The sequence below is a fragment of the Aptenodytes forsteri genome, unplaced genomic scaffold (assembly GCF_000699145.1).
Source record: "Aptenodytes forsteri isolate BGI_AS27 unplaced genomic scaffold, ASM69914v1 Scaffold10, whole genome shotgun sequence".
NCBI classification, from domain to species: domain Eukaryota; kingdom Metazoa; phylum Chordata; class Aves; order Sphenisciformes; family Spheniscidae; genus Aptenodytes; species Aptenodytes forsteri.
In genome coordinates this window covers 192,131-216,378 of record NW_008794117.1, presented here as the reverse complement: position 1 = coordinate 216,378, position 24,248 = coordinate 192,131, and the positions used below count along the sequence as shown (strand labels likewise).

At 37.2% G+C, this 24,248-nt stretch overlaps 1 protein-coding gene across 1 annotated transcript in view; it reads right to left on the bottom strand.

The window, feature by feature from the left end:
* SMYD3 (SET and MYND domain containing 3) overlaps positions 1-24,248 on the bottom strand; it is a 407,161-nt gene that overhangs the window by 368,869 nt on the left and 14,044 nt on the right. The window contains exon 5 of the mRNA XM_009276285.1: positions 20,604-20,740. Within this exon, the coding sequence (XP_009274560.1) occupies positions 20,604-20,740 (137 nt within the window). The remainder of the gene's footprint in view (positions 1-20,603; positions 20,741-24,248) is intronic.

Genomic DNA, 24,248 nt, shown 5'->3' with positions numbered 1-24,248 from the left:
AAAGTTAAAACTTTAGATTCAGGGTAACACAGAGCTTCTGACCTCTATGTCCTTGTTATAAAGAAAAGTACCAATAACATCGTCAAACTCGAATAAAGACAGTAGCATGAAAGGTCTTCCAAGCGTTATGAAAACACTTAACTGTAATAAGATACAGTGCTGTGGTAATCTGTTAGCTGGGACGAGGAACTATTCTCTGCCATACTAGCTTTTAAAACAGAAGACAAGGTTTTCTACGTACTGCCTGGTTTAAATAATTACCTTTGTTACAAAAGTCTTTTGCTTACTTCAACTTTTTATTTACAAGAAACTAAGGAAATAGAAACTTTGAAATAAATGAAAATATATCAGCTTCTGTCTCTCTTTCACCACAGAAACAGAATAAGATATTAGTCCCTACTCTATAAAAATCCCTGTAAGTCCATAAGCAATTTCTGTTACAGTAAGAATACGTGGGTTTGGTAAACTAAGGATGCAATTTACTGGGTAACAACACGATGCAATTAACATTGGCTGCATTGAAATAAAAAGTTTGGTTCTACCCACTTTACCAAGCAATACAGGTCGTTCCAAAGAGCTGACCGCTCTGTAGTCTTTAGTTAGAGTTTACAGACGATGATCACTTTATTCATTTTTCCAAGCACTGACAAAAGTATTGAATAGCACAGGATCAAGAATCTATCCCTGTAAGCGAGACATCAAAAAAGCATATCTGTACAGTGAATATTCACTCATTTTAAATGAATGCTGAGTTACCTGTAAAATTCTACAAGGCTTTGTGCTGGTATGTGATTTATTTTTTTCTTAATTTAGATGACAAAAAAAAATTAAAAATTAGTTTAATATCAATATTATCTTTCTCCACCAAACATGTAAACTTGTCAAAAAAACCTCATTAGTTTAACAAGAATCTATTTTCCAAGGTCAGTCAAGACTGATTTGATGAGGTTTCATTTTTATCCGTATGTTCTCTTTATTGAGAGTATTTTGTATTTGACAGTGACATTATTATCATGACAAACTGGAAAATAACTGATGCGTGCTGAACCTTTGCTTTTTAAATACTGATTGAACATTATCTTTTGTCCAGTTTTCAAAAGTTCACCACTCAAAGACCTGGCAACCAGCATTAATATTCCTGACACCATTTTGTCCTGTCAAATCCAAGTTGTCAGGTTATGGTGATAAAAAAAATAGTGTGGCATAAAAATAAAGCAAATACAGAAAATGTGGCTTGTTGGGTTTTTTAAAGGTCACACTGGTTTTATGTAATACTCCCTTGTTTATAAATATAATAACTGCTAATATTTTAGCCAACAGCTCTGTATTTTCATCCAGAGACCAGCTTACTGTAGCAGACATGTACATGATTCCTGGGAAACAACAAAAGTAAAGTAATTTATTTGTTCACTTTCCCACATAAAAATCAAATGCAGATCATTTCCACCAATTGACCATAAAATCCACATGTTATTAATCAGCTGCCCCCTTGCTAGCGACCATTATACATTGTTTCTGGGAAAAAAGTGTACAACTGCAGTTCCTAATGCAAATTATTATAGCTATCCACTGAAATCAGCAAAGCTATCTGAATTTATATCGGTTAAAGATTTTTCACATGATATGGAGATAGCATATTAAGAGTACAAAAATGACCAGTGCACATATAAGGATAAAGATTTAGAGTGATCGCTATAATTTCATCCCTCTGTTAAATATCCATCCTGTATCATAATGTGAACCATTTAAAAGATTTTTAAAGCATTTGAAAGGCATAAAATTTAATTTCACTCTGTCAGGGAGTTTCAATTCTTATTCCTATGAACGTGAGTTCCAATACAAGTAGGTATATCAGAATTCTCACCTTAAGTTAATTTTCCCCCTAAATCCACTGCCAGAGGTTAATCATTTGAGTCCTGTTCATCTTTTTCCAGCACACTAATAAAATGCAACTTCAGAAATCTTATATAGAAATAATCTTTCAAAATTAAAAGATTTGTGAAAAACCCTGACATTGAGAATAAGGAGAACTATTGGCTATTTTACTTGCAGGCATTTTTGCAATGAGACTCAGTAGGTGTCAATCAATTCTGATTTCAAATCAAGATAACAAATTAAATTTTATACAATATTTAACATTTTGCAGCAAAAGACACTGATGGAAGAGGTGTAAAATGGAGAAAAAAGCCAGCAGCCCAAACTAGGTGTACCAATATAGTCAGAAGATGATGTTAAGGTTGTGTCTTGTAAGCAAAGCAGGGTTTGGATCAGGAATTGGTAGAACAAAGTAACCATTTCAAGCCAGATCTCATTGCTTTGCTCACCGATACAGAGAAAAAAACACTATTCCCTTCTTTTAAAGAGTGTTTGAAAAAGCATGAGGAGTTCCAGAGCTAGGCAGACAGATCATCAGGTTTCTATTTTGATAGAATAGGATTAACAAATCATCGTTTAAGAACAGCTATTCTAGGTCGAACCAAAGGTCGATGTACAGCACAGTATCACGTTTCTGACTGGTCCACACCAGATTCTTTGTGAAAAGGCGTAGTAACAGCACAGAAATAGACAGATCTTTCCATTGATATATCCATCCCAGCACCCACCAACCTCTGCCTTAGGAATTTCCTGAGCCAAAGGCTGTATTAATCTTAAAAATGACAGTGACTTCTTTTTCAAATCAGCAGATCAGCAGTCACGTCAGTCTAAGACATGACAAATCTGATGTTATCTTCTTCCCTCAGGCCTTACCTTTTGATCACCCAACTTCTTACATGCAACTAACAGTACAACAGCAACACAGCATTAGAAACACAGGATGAAATGGCTCCCACAGCTCCACCCAACTTAGAGAAGACTGATGAAGTAGAAAGATCAGATCAGACCAGCCAGATGGTATCTCTGATGAGGGAAAATACTCCAAAGTCCAAGGTAACAACTGTCAGGGCAGACCTGCCAGCCTGTAACTTGTCTGTAGCTACCCAGCATCTTGGATCCCATACATATGGACCAATGAAGAGCTTTACTCATCCTCTTATACTCTCTCTTTTTCCCTTTTTCTGTCTCTTTTTTCCACAGGAGGGAAAGTGAGGATCAGGCACACAAATGAGTTGCTATACTTCAGCATAGCTCCACCACAGCAGCTCTGTGCAATTCCTCCCTGCCCCAAATGTCAGGCGAACACAGCTGCTTAATGCTCTTCAGGGGATGCCTGCAGTAGCTGCAGAGCACAGCCAGCACCTGGCCCACGCCTCGAGGCTCACTTGGGTGCCTGCACCCTTACCCTGAACTCACAGCCAGACAGCAGAGCTACCCTTCACCCAACAGGAGCTGCTCAGCCGCCTGAGACCTTCAAAACAACCCACGTCTCTAACAGTGCAGACTCAAAGTCCATCAAGCCTTTTAGCCTGTCTCCAAAAGTCGCCAACAGCAGGACACAAGGGAAGAATACATGAACAAGACAAGCTTGGGTGAAGCTTTTCTATATGCTCTCCAAGGCTTCGCTGATTTGCTTCTTAAGGACATTGCAAGCCAGAGGTGGTATCTTTATACTTTCAATGTTTTTTTCTTCCATAGTTTTAACCAACATAAATAATCACAGATCTAATAATTCCACTGTTATAGGAACACAGAAACAAGAGATTCAGTTGTGATTAGATTCCTTCTGTACCATGCAATCTTATTTACTTATTTGTAAGTAAAAATAATTAAAAATATTCTATAGCATCTCAGAATCTCATAAATCTCTTGGTTTGTTTGGTATAGTAACCAAGCCAGGGAAGATCTCCACATTGAAAACACTGAACTAAGTGCAAAATTTTACTCCTTTTTTAAAGGACTTTGTTAAAACCATTGTGATAAGATCCAAAGCTTGTTTTGTGTGAAATGCTAGATAAAATGCAACTTTGACTGGAACTCGGGGCCTTTTCTCACTGATCTGATCTCTCTTTACCTGAAGGTAACTGGAGAATAGGAAAAGGCCACCTATCCTTCTGCCTTTCTTGCTCCTTTTCCCCCAAGTATGTCAAATAGTTGGTTTTCTACTCTAACCTCAAGAACAGTTAGCATTTTCCTAATTAACATAGAGAAAAAGCATTGGCGTCAAACATACAAGAGTTTATTTTTTCAAGTTCAATGTTGAGGAAACATCAATCTTTTAAATGATAACAGTATTAAAAAAAAAAAAAAGGTAAATAATTGCATTAACATGATTAGATCACAACATACTGACCCAGATCAGCTTAATTTACACAATGTTAACAGGCCATTAGAGACACCAGAGTTTTGATGTGAACTAGTCTTACCCCTTTCAAATTGTTTAGTAACAGCACAAGAACAGTCTCTCTCTTAACAAAGCAGTTTCTGGAGGCAGCATTTAAACACCAGTCATGTTATTTGAAACAATTCAAATTGGCCTGCAAGAAGTTGACATAGTCCCTTTTTAATAAAGACAAATGAGCTTGAAAACTAATCTATCAAAATGGATTGTGTTTAATCAAAAATGGAAAAGTCTCCATCAACAACAACATCCCTTTAAAGAAAGCCAGAAAGTCCGCCAGCTTTTAAGTCATGCACAGTAATCTACTGCATCCGGATTTCCAAGGACAGTCCCAACTCTATAATTACGCAGTAGTCACAACTAGTTTTCCTGACAAAACCGAGCCTACACAGAAATACCAATTATAATAATTTTGTATTGAGATTAATCTTTACTGTGTTTTCTAATGCTAAACCAAGCAAATTTCAGAGAAATACCGAATGCCAAAAGGGACAAAAACATGAACCATTAAATCCTAGATCATGTCACACATGATCAACATTTCCTGTTTTATAGCTCAGCTTCCACTGAAAGTCAATGATACATTTTAAATGATAAGAAAGAAGAGACCCATTAAGTCTTATGTCACTTCTGCGACAACATACTTTTTAAAGGGCAGAAATAACTCCATTGCACCCATAAAATTCATGAGGGATTTTGCTGAAAATTTCTACATCATGTCCTGTCTGGACTTAGCTGCTAACACTGTCTTCACAAAAGCAGTTAGCTGATACCAAACCATGGTAAAGATAAATTGGTAAGTTTTTATATCTTGCTTTATCTCCATGTACTGGTTTCTTGACACACACAGGGTAGCATTTACCCAAAGAGTAGAAAGCAGTTACAAATAATGCTAATATTATTTACATGATGGATTTTCTGATAATCCAGTAACACTGCAAGAAGAGAAAATAAACGCTGTAGTGAAATGTCTTCTTTATTTTGTTTTGAACCATATAAAAAGTCCCCTTTTTTAGCCACACTCAAATAACCTTTGGACTGCCTTTTCTGCTTTTTTCAATCCTTTCTAGCCCATAGGAGATACTACTGCCTACAGATCTGTTCTGCTTGCAACAGCGCTTTCCTGCAGCCAGCAATTCCCACAGGATGCATTTCTGTAAGTGTGGTATTACCAGGCTCATTCAGACAGACACATGAGAAAGTCATTTAGATCCAAAGAGAGCGCCAGATCTTTCCTATAAGAGCAGCAATACTAAAGCTGTTTATGAAGTTTTAAGTATCACAATGGCTCTCTTTCTCTTCTGTGAAGAAGATGGTGTATTTCAGCTGAAAAAAACCCATCGATTTAAAGTCCTTGGGAATTCTTCTGTAATAAACCCACCACTCAAAGAATATCATTCATCATCCTAGCTTTCACTCTACATAAGACAGAACCGATGGAAAATCATAAACATTACTTTTAAAAGCTTAACTATTTATTTCACTGCCGTTGGCCTATTAAAATTTCAACTCTCTATTTGCCTGGAAATAAGTAAAAAACAAATACTTTTTCTATCTAATTCCAACAATCTTTTCAGCTTAGGCACTGCCAGATCCTTATATTCAAACGAGTTCCAGAAATCCCAAAAAGCACTCATTTATTAAAAGAATTTTATTTGAAGTATTTTGGTGTGATCCAAAAGCTATTTAGCTTAGACAGGTAGGCTGTTGGCAACAACTGTTGAAGCTTAAAATACAAGATATCAGGCAAGGAGTTTGCCTCACATTAGAAGACATAAAAGGTAATTGCTTCTTTTAACTTACCAACTACTAGAAATATATCTGAAATAATTCTTCATGGATGAAGTCCATTAATACAAATAACTGCATAACAAAATTCTGTTTACAGGGTGTCTTTTATATCACATGATAGTTATAAATGGGTGAACCCTAGCTCAACTTTTTTAAACAGTGTATTTTCTATCCTTTATGCTTTTGCATAAAAAAGTCTTCAAACTTATTTCCCAACTACTCAGTCACAGAACCACAGAGCACTCAAAAAATGAAATGCGTAAGAGTAAATTTGGGCAATGTTTCAACCTCAGAATGCAGCGGTAAATAAGCACATTTTCTTCTTCTGCTACTTCTTTCTCAAAAGAAGCTATCAATGATAGCTGCCTTGGCAACAAGACGCAAACACATAACATCACTGATTCAAAGAGCTAATCAAAGACAGATGTCTCAAGAGACTATCAGAGCAGCCTTCTGCATTTTCAAGCATGTCTTACTTTTCTACAAATAAAAATATCCCCATAGCTAGGAAATCCACTGGCATTCTGAAAATAAAGACACAATTCATTTTCCAGTGCATCTTTCTATATTTTAATTACAGGTTCTCTCCCAGTTTGAGAGAGAGAGCAGAAGCATTTGTCACAGCCATATGGAAGCATGAGAGAGCAAGAGTGTTTTCGTGGGACATACTTTTAAAGTAGTTTTCATTCCACTTCCAAAGTACACTAGCGCCTCTGTAAGATGCTGAGTGCCTTAACTTATAATGAACACATCAATATTTTCAAGTGATTTCAGAGTGTTCTGGCATAAGATCAAGCTTCATGACAATTATAAAGGTCTTCTCTTAGGGATTCAAAGTTCACAGGTTCACATATACTCTTCTGTATAACCCACACATACAGAAGTCATGTGATCTATAAGATTCCAGTTTCATTTTACCTAGACAATGCATCCTACATCAAGTAAAAACCCCAAGCAATCCTGATTTCACTTACCTTTCTTTTGCATAACAACACATTCAAGTTACACATGTGCAACTGTGATTATTGAAAGCTTTTTATAGCTTAAGACTATGGTGTATGATTATTTAGCAACACTATAATAGCAGCAGTGCTAATTAATTCATTCTAACCTATAGCAAAACAGTATGAACAATGCTGCCAGCATTAACAATTATTCCACAGTGTACATCTCACACTGAACATATTTGCATCGTGCTGAACGTAATTCAAATAGAACATCTCCCAGAACACAGAAGAGCTAAGGCAGATATGTGGAGGTAGACTGACTTACCAAGACAGAATGACACGTGAGAGGATGCCGGCAGCTTCCGGCAACAAATCAGTGTGGGAAAAATTCAAGTTTAGTTCTCCATTTGTTCCTAAGCAGCAATGAGTACATTCAGATCTTGTCCCTGGATCCCATGAAATCAATGATGGGACTCCCGATGACTGAATCTCACGTTACTGGAATCTCAACACACAAGGTTCAACATAAGGCCACACAGTGGGAATGGATATCCAAGTCAAACAGCACATACATGCCTGGGCACGTGGTCCTGGGACAGGCTTGTGCCTCGGCACATGGGAGCACACAGCAGGGCAAGGTCCCTGGAGCCCAGATGCGGCTGGAAGTTGTGCCTTCCAACAGGACAGCCCTCCAGCTGCACAGCAGCACCTCCTCCAGGACCCTGCACAGGATGCATCAGTGGACTCCCTAATCGTGTCTGTATCTAGCACAAGGGGTACGAGAAGATTAATATTACACTGTAAATGCAGGAAATGAATGAGCCTCAGTGGTGAAGCATGGAGCAGATGGCAAAACAGCATGCCCTGACACATGAGACTGGAAGGTCCACCTCAGGGAGGTCAGATTCTGAACCCTATTTTGGGGGGTTTGGAGACCCCCTGAAGACACACACAGTGTATTACCATTGGCGGTAGCCCCTGTTGCTTGTCTTTTGTCAAGAAAAGGCTGTGCTCAGTCCTGAGGAGAAGAAAGCCTGTACAGGTATAATCCAGTCTGCCAAGGCCAATCTTCCTAGAGTAAAATTTTTGAACGCGTAGGCAAAAACAGAAGCTGCAGAAATCACCCGTACCTCTCAAAATTCAGAGAGAGTAAGTCAAGTGGAATTGCAAACTCATCTGCAATCTGGGCAGAATGGTAGATAAACGTCACTATGCAAAATTATCATTGAGTTTTAAAAATCTTTCAGGCATTCTGGATATAAAAATATATTGGTTTTCTTTCCTTTTAGACTTAGTTATAAAATCAGTGTTACTGGGAGAAGAGCAAAGCTGACTAAACAAAGCTAGCTGCAGTTTTTAAAAAACTTTGTACGATCCCATGGTCAGATCTTTTACTGTATCTTTTTTTCTGAGAACTCAGCTTTGCCTGGAACAATAAATCAAAGCCACTGTGCCTCATTATCTAAACTCCAGTATTTGTCATTACATGAATTTAATCAACGTCATTTGCTTGCATGAGCTAGAACAGCCACTTGCCCTCCCTCTCGAACATCCTCCAAATTCTCTGCACAATTTTGATTCTAAAGAGTGGCAAGAGCAGAGCATTCATATACTCAGGGCTTCTCATTTGCTGAGTGATGAGTACTTTTGTTAGTAGCACTGTCATGACAGGTTAAGGTGGATGGAGAAAATATATTTACACAATTTGTGTGGTTACAGAGATACGGTATCTCTCTGGTCTCGTACCCATATACAGATTTGCTTTTGTCTTTCTGACACAAGAACATGCACTATGATTCATTATCTACTGATACCACCTGCAGCAGCAGGGGCCATTGTGAGACATCAGCAAATCTACCTAAATTCAGCCACTTCCAAGAAGATGCAAGTATTGCAAATAAGAACCATTAATGTTGTACAAGATCCTGCTGTTACAGAGTATTTTTTGTTTCCAGGTTCTTATAGTCTCTAATTTTGTGCAATGACAAGATATCACAAGGACAGTTAAATAAATAAAAGATAGGAAGCATATCCAGTAATGTCTTCATTAAGTCAGTAAGTCTTTTAGAGAACTGTGTAAAGTTAGAGTTAACAAGGAAAACACATTTTTCAAAATTACAGTTAACACAATTACCCCAAATTGCTTCTATTTTTTTTTTAAACCTTGTTGTTCATGCATGCTGAAGATGATGGTACAAATCTTGCTGTAATTCTCAGCAGCCACTGTTAATTCATCTCAAGTATATTCTTTTTACAGGAGATGGTTAAATACACTTATTCCTGTTTTAACAGATACAAGGATATTAAAACAACAAGCTGAATTCTTCTCTTGGTCATTCCTGCCATCAGTCAGCTGTAGAGTCAGCCTAGTTACATCATCCAGGTAATGGTACAAATTTTGGTCCTGAGTGTCACTGCTGGCAAACTGACAGAATGGGGGCAAACTGGTGAAGTGCTGCACTAAGCTTTACCACTGGACCTTGTTTTCAGAATTGTGGCTTTTCAGTCAGATGAACTGGAGCTTACATGAAAAATTACTAGCTGATTGTCTGATATGTCTAAAAAGTTACGTTAATGAAACAAAATTGCTATGGAATGAGAAACATAATGATCTTGTATAACTAAGACAGCAAATGCTGTTGGACTTATATCTGTCATTGGTCCAAATCCACTGCAAAAATTCCAACACTATCATTATATTCTCAAGACAAGCCGCTTCTTCAGCCAATATATAACTTTTTATAAAACTATAGACATATTTCTCTTTTTAAGACAAAAGAAAATACAGTCAACACATGCATCATTAATTATAAAATTTAGGAAAGTGAAATCTCTCATTTAGAGAGATGCTCATTTCAGATTTATGTCATTTAAAGTATCACCAGGATGATGGATAATGTCTCAAGTTAAAAAACAAAAAAACACACACATAAAAACATTTTAAAAGTTGGAAGTTTAAAAGCAAAATAAGTGATTCTATGCTGTTACGTGTTTCTCACTATCAGCCAGTTTATGGAATTTTACCTCATATTCTGTAAAGTATAAAAGCAAACATGACTCTTCAAAAGATTAGACAGCACAAATGCACACAGAACAAGTTGCTGTTTTAAATACAGATTTTTTAAATTTGAGTACAAGCTTATTCAGTAAGGCTGCAACGACTACAGAATGAGAAACATGTCAGCATTACTTAGTCTATTTGATTTCTGCATAGCAGATGAAATTGATGTTACAAACAGCAAACAATTTGTGCACCTCCCTCCCTTCTTTATTATCTTCCCAGGCTAGAAGCCCAAACAGGTAAAGTATTTTTCACCCACAACACTGAAAGAACATTGACAAACCAGTAGGCTGACACTTCACTATTTCTGCCTATACCAATACAACATATAACCACATCCTGTCTATTTACATGATGAGCGTAGACAACTCTGACTTCAGTGATCTTGTGATGCATAGAAATATCCATCAATGAGTGGATGTCCAATTCAGTTTCCTCTGAAAATTGAGTGAAACCTTGGCCTTGATGATAATGGAAGAAGAAAGATGAATTTTATACTTGTGAGTACAGGCAAAGCACAAGGTTCGTTGACAGATTGAAAAATGTTCTGGTGGAATGGGAGATGGAAGGGAGCTTTAATCCTGCGGTTTTTCTATTTTAAACTAGAAAAATACCCCCAAATTTCCAAAAGCGATTATAAAAGCCTTAATAACAGCCCACAATGACTTTAAATTCAGAAGGGAGATATGTTCAAATCCATCATCTGCAGTATCTACGGCATTAGGGACACATCTGAACACACACATTTAAAATTTCAAAAAGCCCACAACCAGCACAGGAAGTTTCAAAGGATCTATAAGAAGTGGTGCAAATAATTGATGGTTATAGGCATGAAAAATCTAGTCAATATTTATACAATCAAGAGAAAAGGAGTGGGTATGGGGAAAAAAGAATTTAAATCAGTAAGGCAAATTAGATGAGCTCCTAAAGGAAATACTGCTGGATCTGACTCTGCCAGTCAATCAACATCTAACTACCCAAGGACAGCACAGGAACTTCCAGGGCGGGTGTGTAGGGAGATGCAAACGAGAGCTATGACAAATCATCATGCCTGTCGATCGCAGAGTTCTTGCACCTGGCTCCCCACTACCTGCTGTCAGCTGCTATTAGGGAATAGCTATACCCACTGCCATGCCAAGAAACTGACTAAATCAGACTTTGTCAGCTTCGGGTAGCTATGGTACAAGCTAAGTGATCTCAAGCCAGCTCACAGCATATCAGCGCTAAAACCACTTCGTGACTGCTGCTCACCCGTACTAAAATACAGGGTAGCGGATCAATTGGACTACGATCCTGACCCAGTATGACTGCTGTTCCCTTCTCCATCTTATTTCCACAACAAACTTAGGAGTGGTTTTAATGAAATGGCACACGCCAAAAAAACTTTAACATCACAACTACAGTGTTAATAAAACAAAAATATATATACTCATATACTGGGGAGAGAACACACTTTTTAGGACTAAATTTCATGTAGGTAGGTATCATTTAATTGAAACCCACTGAAATGCCTACATGTGACAGAAGTTGTCTCACCTTCTGTTGATACTTAGACTATAACAGCTATTCTAGCTTTATAGGATACCTTAAACAGACAAAGTTACCCTCAATTTCAGAGCGGCTGTTATCTCAGCTGCTTCAGAGCAAGTCAACAGTAACACCACATATATGTGGTTCCCCATCCTATATTCAAAGAGCATGGTATTTTTTAACAGACTATCAATCTACTCCAACGCCATTCTGGAAGGAAAACAATTTTTAGCCTTTTCATCTATTAAACATGTTAAACAAGTCTCAGAGCTGATTAATAATCCTGCCACACAGAATTCTAGCTCTGCTCACAGCCAAAACAAACAAGCAAAAATGCTTTAAGCAACCCCACTGCAGGTCATCCTAAAGACAAGGATAGAACAGTTTGCTGCCAACAGCATTACAAGCAGTTATCAGGCTTATCCTCTTCAATTAGAGCCTTTTAAAATTGCTGATAGAGGATGTAAGTGTTTTTCATTTACTACTCAGATCTTTACTAAACGTCTCCATGACCTTATTTCATGCTGGCTTTTTCTAAACATAGAAGGTGCCTCACCCCACGTACTTTTGTGCATGTACACCAATTGCCACAACCACTAAAGCTTTTTATCATTTCTATTTCCAGTTCACTTCCATAAGGGTGCCAGAAGAGAGACTGATGTATATCACATGTCAGAGACCATTAGCTTTTTAAGCACTGCATTTTGTGGATATGCTCTGAGCAGCATTAGGCAAAGTAATGGTAATTAAGTCCCTGGCCACCTGGATCTTTTTCAGTTCTTCACAGCACTATCACAGCTCTAGACCTCAACCAGAGGGAGGGGGAAAAAAAAAAACCAACTTAAAAAAAAAAAGTGAGAGTTGCACAATAGCCTACACTACCCTGCCATTTATTTCTCCAGACTCTTTTCTGTCTTATTACTTCCAGCTTAGCATGACGGAAAGAGGGTCAACTGAACAAAAAAAGTATACGCACTTTCCTCCCTCCCCTCACCCCACCCCGGGGCCACTCAAGGCAGTAACTTTGAAAAGCGTAAGCTTCTAGAAATCAGGGCTGAATTAACCTCCTTAAAAAATAGTCTTTTGTCTTCCCTACACCCCGCCCTCCAAGAACAAAGCTTTCTTTCCTACCACACACAACCAAATTATTACAAATTCTACCAACCATTTCTTGGTTTAGAAGCTTCTACCCCATTTTCTACACCTGGTGTTGTTATACTAGAAGCAGTTTGTAAAACAGATGGTGCATACAACAACTAAATGAGGGGACCGGAATTATACCACAAGCTCAGTCTGAAGTATTGTAGTCTTATGGTCTTACTTTCACCACACCAAGCTTTGTTAGCAAAAGCTTATATTTTAATTGTAACGGTGTTGCTCTAATTTCAAATCAGACAGGATGGCTAAAGCCTTGTTTCATGGTCTGGTACAATATCCTATTGCTCTTGAAGGTAACTATTGTGACTAAAAATTAAGATAATTGCTATGGAAAATTATCTCCCCAAATTATAACTCAATGGGGAAATAACAGGAAATAACGAAACCTGAAAAATCACATTAGACAAAAATTACTTCCTGTAAAGACACAACTTTCATTTGGTGAAGTAGAGAGAGAGAGAGAGAGAGTCTTCTCTGACTGTTTATCACCTTCATTCTAGGAGTATTGCTGCAACATTTCTTCCCATTTTATTAAAATTTTTACTATTTTTTCTTTAATTTCTATTTACACCATTACTTCCAAAGCTAATGCACAGTGGTTGCCACTTCCTCTGTAATCTTGACTTAAAGAAAGAACATCTAGTTAACCAAACATAGTGAGAATCTCAGCAGCAGTATAGAACTATTTCTGCAAAATTAAAAAGATACAACCTAAGACGTAGGCTCATATTCGCAACTGTTCTTATTCCAATTATTTTTACACTTATTCATTGCTACATTGTGGAAACAAGCAGCAGAACGTGACTGCTACACTGTGCAGTAGGAGAGGTGATTTAGTCCTGATTGCCCCCATAGACCTCTTCCGAAAAAACAGCTATATGACTGTTCCCTATTAGCCTTAATTTTCTTCCTTAGAAGTAATATTGGTCTGCTACACAAGAAAACCATAAAGATTCATTGCTAAATCTTCAAGTTCTTCTTGAGCCTTATCGGAAGTACTATGCAAGTGAAAAGCATTATTACCATTTAATAAACATGCCAAAATCATAGGCAGAGACAAATGAAAAACAAGAAGGTCAACTTCAGATTTTCTGCTTACTCCTACTCTTTCAAGAGTAGCAGAATTGACAGGAGAACAAGAGATACCAGGCAGACAACCCTGTGGTCCCAGACCAAGTAAATGAATTGTTAAATAACCCCAAGACCTTCCCTACCTTTCCTCGCTACAAAACAACCTTCTGACTTTTTTCCCCTCCCTGTACTTACAAAATACCGCCCTTCCTCAAAAGAGCTAAGACACAGAATGAAAGCTATGCCAGAAATTAGTCTGCATCATGGACTTTTTCTAGTGCTGTACTCAACTCCAGGGGTCAAACAGCTCTGCCCTGTTAGCTGACACTGGCTCATCCAGGCTTCTGCAAGGCTGTCTAACAAACCAAAGGGAGCCATTTTGGCAGGAAGCATGTGCGGGCACCTGAATCTTTCTAATGTCTTGGTTACTGGATCATCACAAAAAAAGGGAGTTTAAAATGCTGAAGTCAAAGTATGTAAACAATAAAATCCAATATTCAAATAAATCTTGGCTCTTTGCTATGCTGCACGAACCAGTGCTTAGTTTTCTCCTAATACATTTAGCTTTTCCCATTTCCTTTGGTTTTAGGTACTGCAAAAGCAGAGGCTGACCTTAGCTTATCTAGCTCTTGCTAGATAAGACAGCTCCTCAGAATCAACAATATATGTTAGGAAACTGATCATTCATGTCCTCTGAAAACAAATATGAAGGTCTACCAGAATTAGTTTTGTTATGCCCCTGTGGAATACACTGCAAAGACAGTACAGAAAAATTCATCTGAAATTATTTAGGTAGTAACTGAGCACAGTATTTCTGATGATCACAAGTTGGTTCTTAACAGCTGTAAGTGTGAAGCTTTCAATGGCTTAAAATTACACACAGAGAGAACAGGAGAGAGGACACACCATGTCCATATTCCCACCAAATAAAACTTTATCAACAGAAATACTAAATCAATAGCACTTTAGATAAACAGATAATCACAAATCTCATGTAATAGATTTAAGGATGGCAATAGTCAGAGAAAAAGGTTCCGATATAGTTTGGTGAGCACGAACATACCCCTCCAACTCTAAAATAAAAATAAAAGCGTCAAGACGACTGACATAAACACAATTGTATGTTGAGCACCTAGGCTTAACCACTGTTTTTTCAGTTATAATGATTTCTGGAAATTACAAGACTTTGGAAACTATAAGCAAAAAGAACTATCAAAATGAAAACATTTTTGCAAAATAGTTTTCTGGGCCATGACTGAAAATAAATTTTGTCAGTACTGGCCTGGTCTTCAATTTACCATAAACGCACAAGTTTGCATGAGACAAGGTAGCAACGTACATTAGGTTTGAATTACACAAAGAGCAATGATGGATGAACAGACACTTGCTTTTGTCATCTCCATTAAGAGAACTTCATGGCCTTCTAATCATAGGGAAACTGAACAAGCACATCCAGAGTTAATTAGATTAGCAAACCTGGCATCAGAAAGCAACTTTCCTTACCTTTAACAACTCTTAACTTGCTCATAACTTTACTCTTAACTTTATCCTAGTATTTCTTTTGACTTTCTTGATACAAATCACTTTCATTTCCCTGCTAACATAGATTACTAAGTTAACTAGTGAATCCTAAGTAAGAGTAACCTACTGAAAGTGCTGTTAAAGAATATCTTGACCAGGCAGACATATCTTGTCTTCAAAGCTCTTCTCAGAAAACATATGCTACCTGATGCCTATAAGATCTGTGGGAGTAATGTGAAGATCAAATATACTTTTTCCAGTCATATCATTAAGTGAGACTATTTCCTTCATCTTGCACTTAAAAAGATACCCAAATAGATTACCATAATTTAGTATTCAGACTTTACAAAGGCCAAGTGACACTGCTCAACTCCCAGTTCTCTTCTGCCTATGCAGATACATACCAACACCCCTTTAACAAGAAGGGTTTTTTTAAGTGGCACTAATACCCTTTATGTTGAAAAGAAACTCTTTCAAAGCATTGAGTGGAATAAAAAGTAAGTACTGAAAACTTAGAAGAACAAGTAAAATATATTTAAACTGTGATAGGAGGAATAAACAAAGGATTTTAAAGAGACCAGGGCACTTTGTCTCTTGAGGGCTGTACCTCTGCAATTTACAGCAGCCTCCTTACTTCTTCTTAAGTTAAAAATAAAATCAATTATACCAACAGCCTAAACAGACAACCGGTCTTTTGGTTAAAACTGTCTGTGGGTACACAGAGACTAGCATACAACATCAAACTTCTATCTCTTCTTCACTTTAATTTCAACTTCACAAACCTCAAAAAAAAAGTAGAAGAAAAAAAATTAGTCTGACATATAAAAGATGCAGGTTTCCAATGTATATGGATACTGACTTTCCTCCTATGCTAGACTTATAGCTCTACGCTCACTTAGACCTGCTTTTACTCTGTCATTGATCTGTGGCAATTCTAAACTGACCTGAAAAGGAAAGAGTAGGTCAGCATCCGAGAAGAGGGTGGTGAGCAGCACACCACCTGCATAGAGGCATATTCAGCTCACACGTATACAGGTGTGTGACCTCTCCAGTGAACTGAATGAAAGGGGCACATCTACTTGCAAAGTAGAATCCGCTCGTAAGAAAAAAAGTGGCAAGATTAGAACTGTTGGAAAGATTAAAACTTTCAGAAAGCTAAACATTCTCTCTCTAATCCCTATCAACCCACGTGCAGTTAAGATACTGTCCAGAAAGTGAAATTTTGCACAACAGAAAAATTAGGGAGATTTCTATTTCAGGAGTAAAGTATCATCTCCGCTCTATGGGATTCCCAAGAATCTTCAATCCAGCATCCTTCTCCCAAAAGCTTATTATCAACTGTTTCATGAAAACATCGTTTAGAAACCCTTTCTTTTCCAACACATTTCTGTTTTAAGGTTACTAAACTGCTCTAGAAGTCTGTCATGTTACAGTTCACTAACTGTCACTGGATTTTACCTTACTGTTATTTAATGACAGAGGATGCATATATCTTACTGTTTTTATAAATATGAGGTTCTGAAATTGGGAGATCTTTAAAATGGCTACCATTTTATCTAACATCAGAATCTCTTCTTTTTCTTATTAATTGCAAAAAAAAAAAAGTTTTCAGACAATTTCAAAATGCTCAAAAAGTAAATTCTGATATAGTATGAGTAGTTGCAATTCTATGAAAGACACCAAGTCTATATTTGGTCTAAAAAAAAAGTCTCATCTTAGGCCTGATTCCAGTCAGTGGAGTCACTCACAGTTTTACAGTCAACATGGTAGGTACAGATTTCATTCAATGTCTTAAGTAGTTTACGTGGTTCTGTCTGCTATTATGAAAAGAACCATAAATGTATATAAAAAAATTTTAATTCTTTATCCCGCATCCATTAAATGTCTCACAGGATTCCAGGCCACCTCCTCACACATGTAAGTAAAAGCTGAAGAATAAAAAGCAAGGACTGATTTTATCTCAAGGTTATGGAAACATCATTAAACCATAAAACCATGGTGTCAAAAATTTATCTTGACGTTAGAAAACGTCTCAGTGGAGTTAAAGCCTTATCACGTAATTAAATGCAGATAATTCTGTTTAATACTGTAGAAACAGTCACAACCTTGATAAATGGCATGTTAAATAAACTGGAGCTTCCGAAGAGTGATGAGATAGCAAGAATGAAAAAATCCAACTCCAGCTCAAAGGAAAGTTGATACAAAAGCAAATTGTCTAGTAAGGACAGGGCAACACTGTCAAAAAGGAAGGTACATTACCCTTCTGAAACACCTCCCCCATCCAGTACAGCTGATATTTTCCACAGGTTTTATGCAAACTAAAAATACATTGGGGTGAAATTCTGTTCACATGGGAAGAAATGGCAAAACTTTCTTTGATTTTCGATGGGAAGTTTCCACAAGTTTGCATTCAAGGGGACTCTCTGCCCACTAAGTGTCACCAGCAAGTGAATAAAACTATAATTAATTTTCACAAAGACAAGAGCAGTGGCCAGCAGAGAAGGAGGACTGTTTAAAAGAGCTTCCGAGAAGCTCTTTTGACCTAAATCAGGTTGGAGATTTTCCAAGAACTATCTGGAATTTAGTCATCTCATTGCAGGACCATTTTTCTCTTTTGTCTGACTGTCTGCTTATTTTCCTTCTTGAGGATCCAGCATCAAACAGAATAAAAAATGACCTCTGAATGGATCTTTTTGTGGCATGCAATTAAAGAACTGATCCAAAAAAGTTCAATGTTAGAATAAGCACCTACTGAACTTGAAAGGAATGTTGGAAGAGGTTGGGAAAACAAGATTACATCTTGAAGTCATGTAGCTGTAGTATTTCTTTATTCTATGACCACACAGAGAAGTCATCACAGCTGGTCTTTTTCAGTTACACTACAGAGAAGAGACCGCGTAAGTCTTTTATCAGAGACTTTACAGTTCCAAAGCCTTAAATTTTACCTGCTGGGAATAAGCATCCCTATTCAGCTTAAGGAAAAACAAACACCAGTATTTTTTGCATTGACATTCAACTTATCTTCAAAAAAAAATTCTTTGGGAGTGGCAGAAAATGCCTGCTGCCACCTCACTAGGGATGGGGGCATATTAAAATCATATTTTAATATAATGCCATACTTCATAACACACTTATCTGACAACCAAATTGGGAAGGCTACAAACTACCACATGGAAAATTACAGTGACAATAGAGCTTTCCAAAAAGCATTGTGCTTGACAGAACTCTGAACGAGATACTAATTTTACTCACATGTAAAGCATATGGGTATATTTAGTTGACAGCTCCTTTCTCCCAACCAACTCACCTGTTCAGTCAGATTCTTCTGTCCCTTTTGTCAATTCTTTTTATTATTAGTGATATGAAGTACCTGTACCCATGATAGGTCTATGTCATTTGCTCCCCATTTTCCTAAGGCAGACTATCACACAGACTCAGTAAAATGAGCAAAAGAAGGAAGTGAGACCTACTTTAATGGTCTGAGAGCCTCTGAATTTCCAGAAGAAAAAAAAAAGGCAACAACTTAAAAACTCAGTACTTTGCAGTACATTCAATAGGGTAGGGACAAATTCACAGTCAACATAAGGAATACGTTGAGTTAAAAATATCTTTGTGATAGCAAAGCTATAGTGGGACAAATGTTGTCATTAACAGGAGCATTCCTAGTTCTCCAGTTAACAGGATATGGAGCTGGGAAGTCTTGACTTTCACTCTGCCCTTGACGCCCACTTGCATCACCTTGGTAAGATACATGGGAGGCAAAAGAAGATGCACATATGTGCAGATGCTTGTGCATGCAGGTACATAAAAAAATTTAAAAAGCGTCCGTATTTTCTTCACCAGTGCTCCAATATATTGAGGAACCATCACACTGCTCCTGTAAAGCCACCATGGCCAGCCTCCATCTTAAGTTTATTATTACATAGAAAGCAACAACTTTTGTGAAGAATTTCTTGCAAGCTGCACTCAGTTCAAACCGGTTAGGCAGCGATCATCTTCTGATACTCAGCCTTACCTTCAGCTGTACAAATTCTTTAAACCAGATAACACAGTGTACGTGTTTCATGTGAAATGCATCTGAGAAAGTTCAGGCCAAACCAGCGTGCCAACACAAGACAGTAAAAGTTTGACTGGACACTAGGTAGTGCATAAGGTTTTTATCTATGAGTCCTTTTGACTGGGTGTATTTCAGCCTGCGTGGTTTTTCAGGGAAAATTGCAACTTTGCATCACAGCAGTCTAGTCACCAATAAAAAAATCCAGAAAAACGACACAGTTGATTATATTACTCCTACTCCTTCAGCCCACAGGAGAAAAGATTCCACAATTGTGCAAACAGATTAAAAAAAAAAAGTAAAAAAAAATCATATATTGCATTTTTATTTAATTTCTTTTAAAGAGGCTCTTCCTTTTGTTTATATCAGAAGAAAAACATCTAAGAGTTTGACTTACTTCATAAGAAAATGCTTATTAAAACAACTAAAACATGCATGAGTTAAGATAAATCTTATGGTAGAATTCATCAATCAATTAGAAATCAAAAAAATTAAATCAAGTTAGAACTATGACTATTCTCCATATGGAGTACTTCTGCTAGCATTGCTCAAATGAAGCTTTCTGAATTGAAAGCAATAAAGTATGTACAGCAAAAGCCAACAATATTTAGTTAGTAACATAACAAACATTTTACATATTGTGGAAATTAATTTCAAGTACTTTACATGTAGCTTTTTAGAATAGATGATCCACATGGCCCCTGAGAAAGCAGTCTGTGGGATACAGTACTGTCAGGAACACCCATTAGCACATACTACTAAAGGACAAAACAGAATGGGAGTATATCTGCAAATATAAGATATTGCACTTTGCAAAAAGATTCTAGGCTGAAGAGTGATGCTATATGCTCTTTATCACTGTGGAAAAATTACTTAGGTTGATTGACTCAATTGTTTTTGAACTTGTTTGGTTTTTAATGCAACTTTTTTTTTTCCATGAGCTTTACCATGATAATTTAAAAAGAGAAAAGAAAAAATATCCTCTGGCTGCTGCTTTAATTTTGAAGTGTTACAATTATATAAAAGCTATACTCTGCTTAAATACTGACTGAATAGAAAAAATAAATAGTTTGATTTCACTTTGTCATGTATCACATTCTGGATGTATCTACTGAACTCCCACTCAAAAATTAATCAAGAACACAAGAAAAGGATAGTTTATAATTTGTCAAGCAAACACTTTTTAACACTTACTTTTGTGAAGATCTGAAAAAAGTCAATTGAAGGTGGCAAGTGAGACACATCCTGGATCTCCGTTTTCAAATACAGTTGCAATGTCTGTGCAAGGTGCCTGAGTCCGTCTTTCATTTCTTCACTTAACCGTTCAATATCTTAAGGAGAAGGGAAAAAAAGTATATCATATCATAAACAGAACCTTTCACCAACATTTTGAAAATGTCCAATGGCAGCCATACAGTCCAGACATTTCCAGTCCCAGAATTAATCTTGACAGAGGGCAATTTTGACAGAGGGCGGACATTTGTCATTTTTTATGACAGCTACCTATCAACACACAGAACAATTTATCAGGTTGCTACTGCCAAATCATATGAATACAATGGTGAGTTAAAGATCAAGAGCCAATAGATAAAGCAGATGTGTAAGCAGATGTAAGACATTACTTATAAAAATTAGGCATCTGGGTTTGTAACATTAAAAATGTGCTTGAAAGTTTATGCAGCAGTACCTTCCTCCTTGCAGCAATGCATTTTTTTTATACTGTATTCACCATAGATGTGTCAGAAACACTTTATGCTGGCAGATCAAAAGGGAAAGTATTTTAGAGACAAAGGTAGTTTCATACACAGCAGCTGGTAAATGGAATGGATATGGAAGAATATTAAGCAAATATCACTTTATTAAATACTAAAGCACCATTATTCATGCTTTACAGATAGGAATCCTGAAGCAGAAACATAGTGCCTTATTTTCAATGCATGACCTGATCATGCACGCATCAGGTCACTGATAACATGGAAAGTGAAACTCAGCTGCCCCAGTAAGTTCAGTGCCTGATTACCTGCTTCACATTTTCTTTTTCCTGCCAGTTAGCACAAAATGAATAAGGCCTAAATGGAGAATGTGAAGGTGAACAGATTCAAGCATCAGTCTTAACAAAGGGCAAAGAGGGTTATTATGCAGTATGAATCAATTCCATCTCTGCATAATGGTGAACTGTTATTTTATTTACACATCTATCCTTAATGAGAATGAAAATAACCTTTTACCAAGAAAGCTTCTTCCCTGTACTTTAGATCCAAGCTTGTTGGCCTCCTGGGAGGACAATTCAAGATCTGTGTTCCTCTTTAAAGCTCTCTCCTAGTCACTCACTTAAAAAGAGGATGCAATTAAAGCAGATGTCACTGGGTTTGGTTAAACAGCCATCTAGTGTTTATGATGCTTGGGCTTCTTGCTCTATCCCACCCACCATCCCCCTGCTTGAAGGTACTGGCTATTTTGTAGGTTGTAAATTGGCTATCACGGAGTTTCCATTTTACACACACCACACAAGTGAGCTCCTTTAATAATCTCCTGTGAACTACTTCTGGCAGAGCACTAAATGCTGGCTTACTAAAATGGCCGGTACCCATGGTTAGCTACCAGCCAGGAGTCTTCCAGTGGAACCAGCTACAATTTGCTTCTAGTCTGGTATGGATGTCCTTATTTGCAAACTCTTCGGTTCTGTTTAGACTTTCTCTGGAGCCACTGAGGGCCACCCTGGTTAGCTGAATGATGCAATCCTACCAGTACACTGTATTATGGCAAACGTACCCCTCTTCATGCTACATACAGAGTTCGAGAAGCATCTATATTATCTATCATATATTGTTTCCATTTCAGCATAAAGTAACACTTTCCAAGATCTGCTCCCATTCCAATGGTCAGTCATGGCTGCTGAAATGCCATCTACAAGCCATGCCTGGGGTGACTCTGCAACGTGCTGAGCAAGCATTGACTCCATAGGAATCTTAAGGGTGGTCCGTCCCTGCTAGGGTTAGGGAAGGAGAGACATGGTCTCCCAGAGCAATCAGATTCAGGCCCCCACAAAGTTCAAACCAGTTAGTACTAAGAATGCTGAGATGTGTCCCTCCATACCTGGCACAAAGCCTATTTAAGCAAAGTATTTGCCTTTTTATAGCTAACCACAACATTACCCATGTGCATCTTAACAGCGTGGACATTTGAGGGTGATCCTGCAAGTCTGAATGAATGTATGTGTTAGAAATCCAGATGTGTGCTCTTCACAATGTATGGAAATCTCTGGTACAGAAAAGTATCGTATCTATGAGGACTGTGTCTTCAAGAAAAGCAGCAAACTTTTAGATGACTGGAAAACTCAAGTTTAAAAAAATTAAAAAAAAATCATAAACATACATTTGCATTTCTTATATAATATTCCTTTGAAACTAAAGATGCTTTTTCTTTCAAATGTAATTTTTGAAGACGTCACGTCATTCATCTTAAACTACTCAACGCACATTGCAAAATGTATTATGACAAAGAGAGGAAGGCATGATTTGCTTCACTATTAGCAAATAAAACTCCTCTAGAATGGAGAAGAGGAATTGTGTAAGCAGCACAGTATAAATGGACACTGCAGTTTAGGACAGATGTGAACAAAACCACTGAATCCAACTGGAACTTCAGGGAGAATTGACAGAGACAGGAGTAAAATGCAATTATTCACGTTGGAATCTGCCCAGGACATCAGAACTAATGATCCCAACAAAAAGTCCCACAGAATCTTTAATGGCAAATGATCAAGACCTGGTTTTCACAGCACATCAAGAAGCCAAGGCCAAAAGCAAAGTGAAACAAAATTGGTGAATGTTTTCATTTTGTATTTTTAAGAAACTTTTTTCAATTGTGTAATTTCTCTCCCTGGTGTGGGAGAAAAAATGCTATAAAAGGCCTGTGGAAAGTTTTCTAAATAAGGCACGAGGATTTAATTATGCAGTTCTGATACTGATACAAGTAAAGTAGCAAAAAGTCTGCCCATAGTACAGCACACAAACTCTTTTCTGCATACTGAATCTTGGTAAGTGAAAGCAAAGTTGGTTTCTGAATGATCGTAACAGATAGTGAGCCTGTAGAACCACGTAAGTAAGGAATTGTCTTATAATAAATGAGAGCTAGCAAAAGTAACAATGCACACAGACACCCCTCCTACTTAATCTGAGTTTCAGGGTACACAATGAATTTGAAGGAACTATGGAGCTGGGAATAGAACTCTGTAAAGGGCTAGATGCCTCCACATGTTTTTTGTTTGTTTGTTTTTAATATATGTATTACATATTTTATCAGATAATTATTCAATAGGTATATAAAACTTTATATGCTTTTATTCAGTTTATACATCACCCACACTGAAAATCACCCAACTGTATAAAGTAGCATTGAAAAGTAATAGTGTAAAGGAGACTGAGACAGCATAACAACAATAACAATTTTCAAATATTTTGGACTTCCTTGCCTTTTTATAGCTAACCACAAAGAAAAAAGAAAAAAAAAGAAAAAAAAAGAAAAAAAAAAGAGGAGTATCAATTAGAATTCTATCTGTCATATGTCTGATTAGTGTTGAAACACTATCTTCTATTATACAGATGCTTCCTGAGAAGTTTTTTTGCTTCAGTTTTTTTTTGCTTCAGTTTTTTGCTTCAGAAGATCACAACCTGTATTTCTAGTTCACATGATTCACTCCAATGAAATCTTTTCCCCTGTATACTTAGACCTCTAATGAAAATGCTTTTCTGACTTTCCTATCCTGGCAGATATCCTGCTGGGAGTCTGTTATAGACCACCCAACCAGGATGAAGAGGCAGATGAAGCGTTCTATAA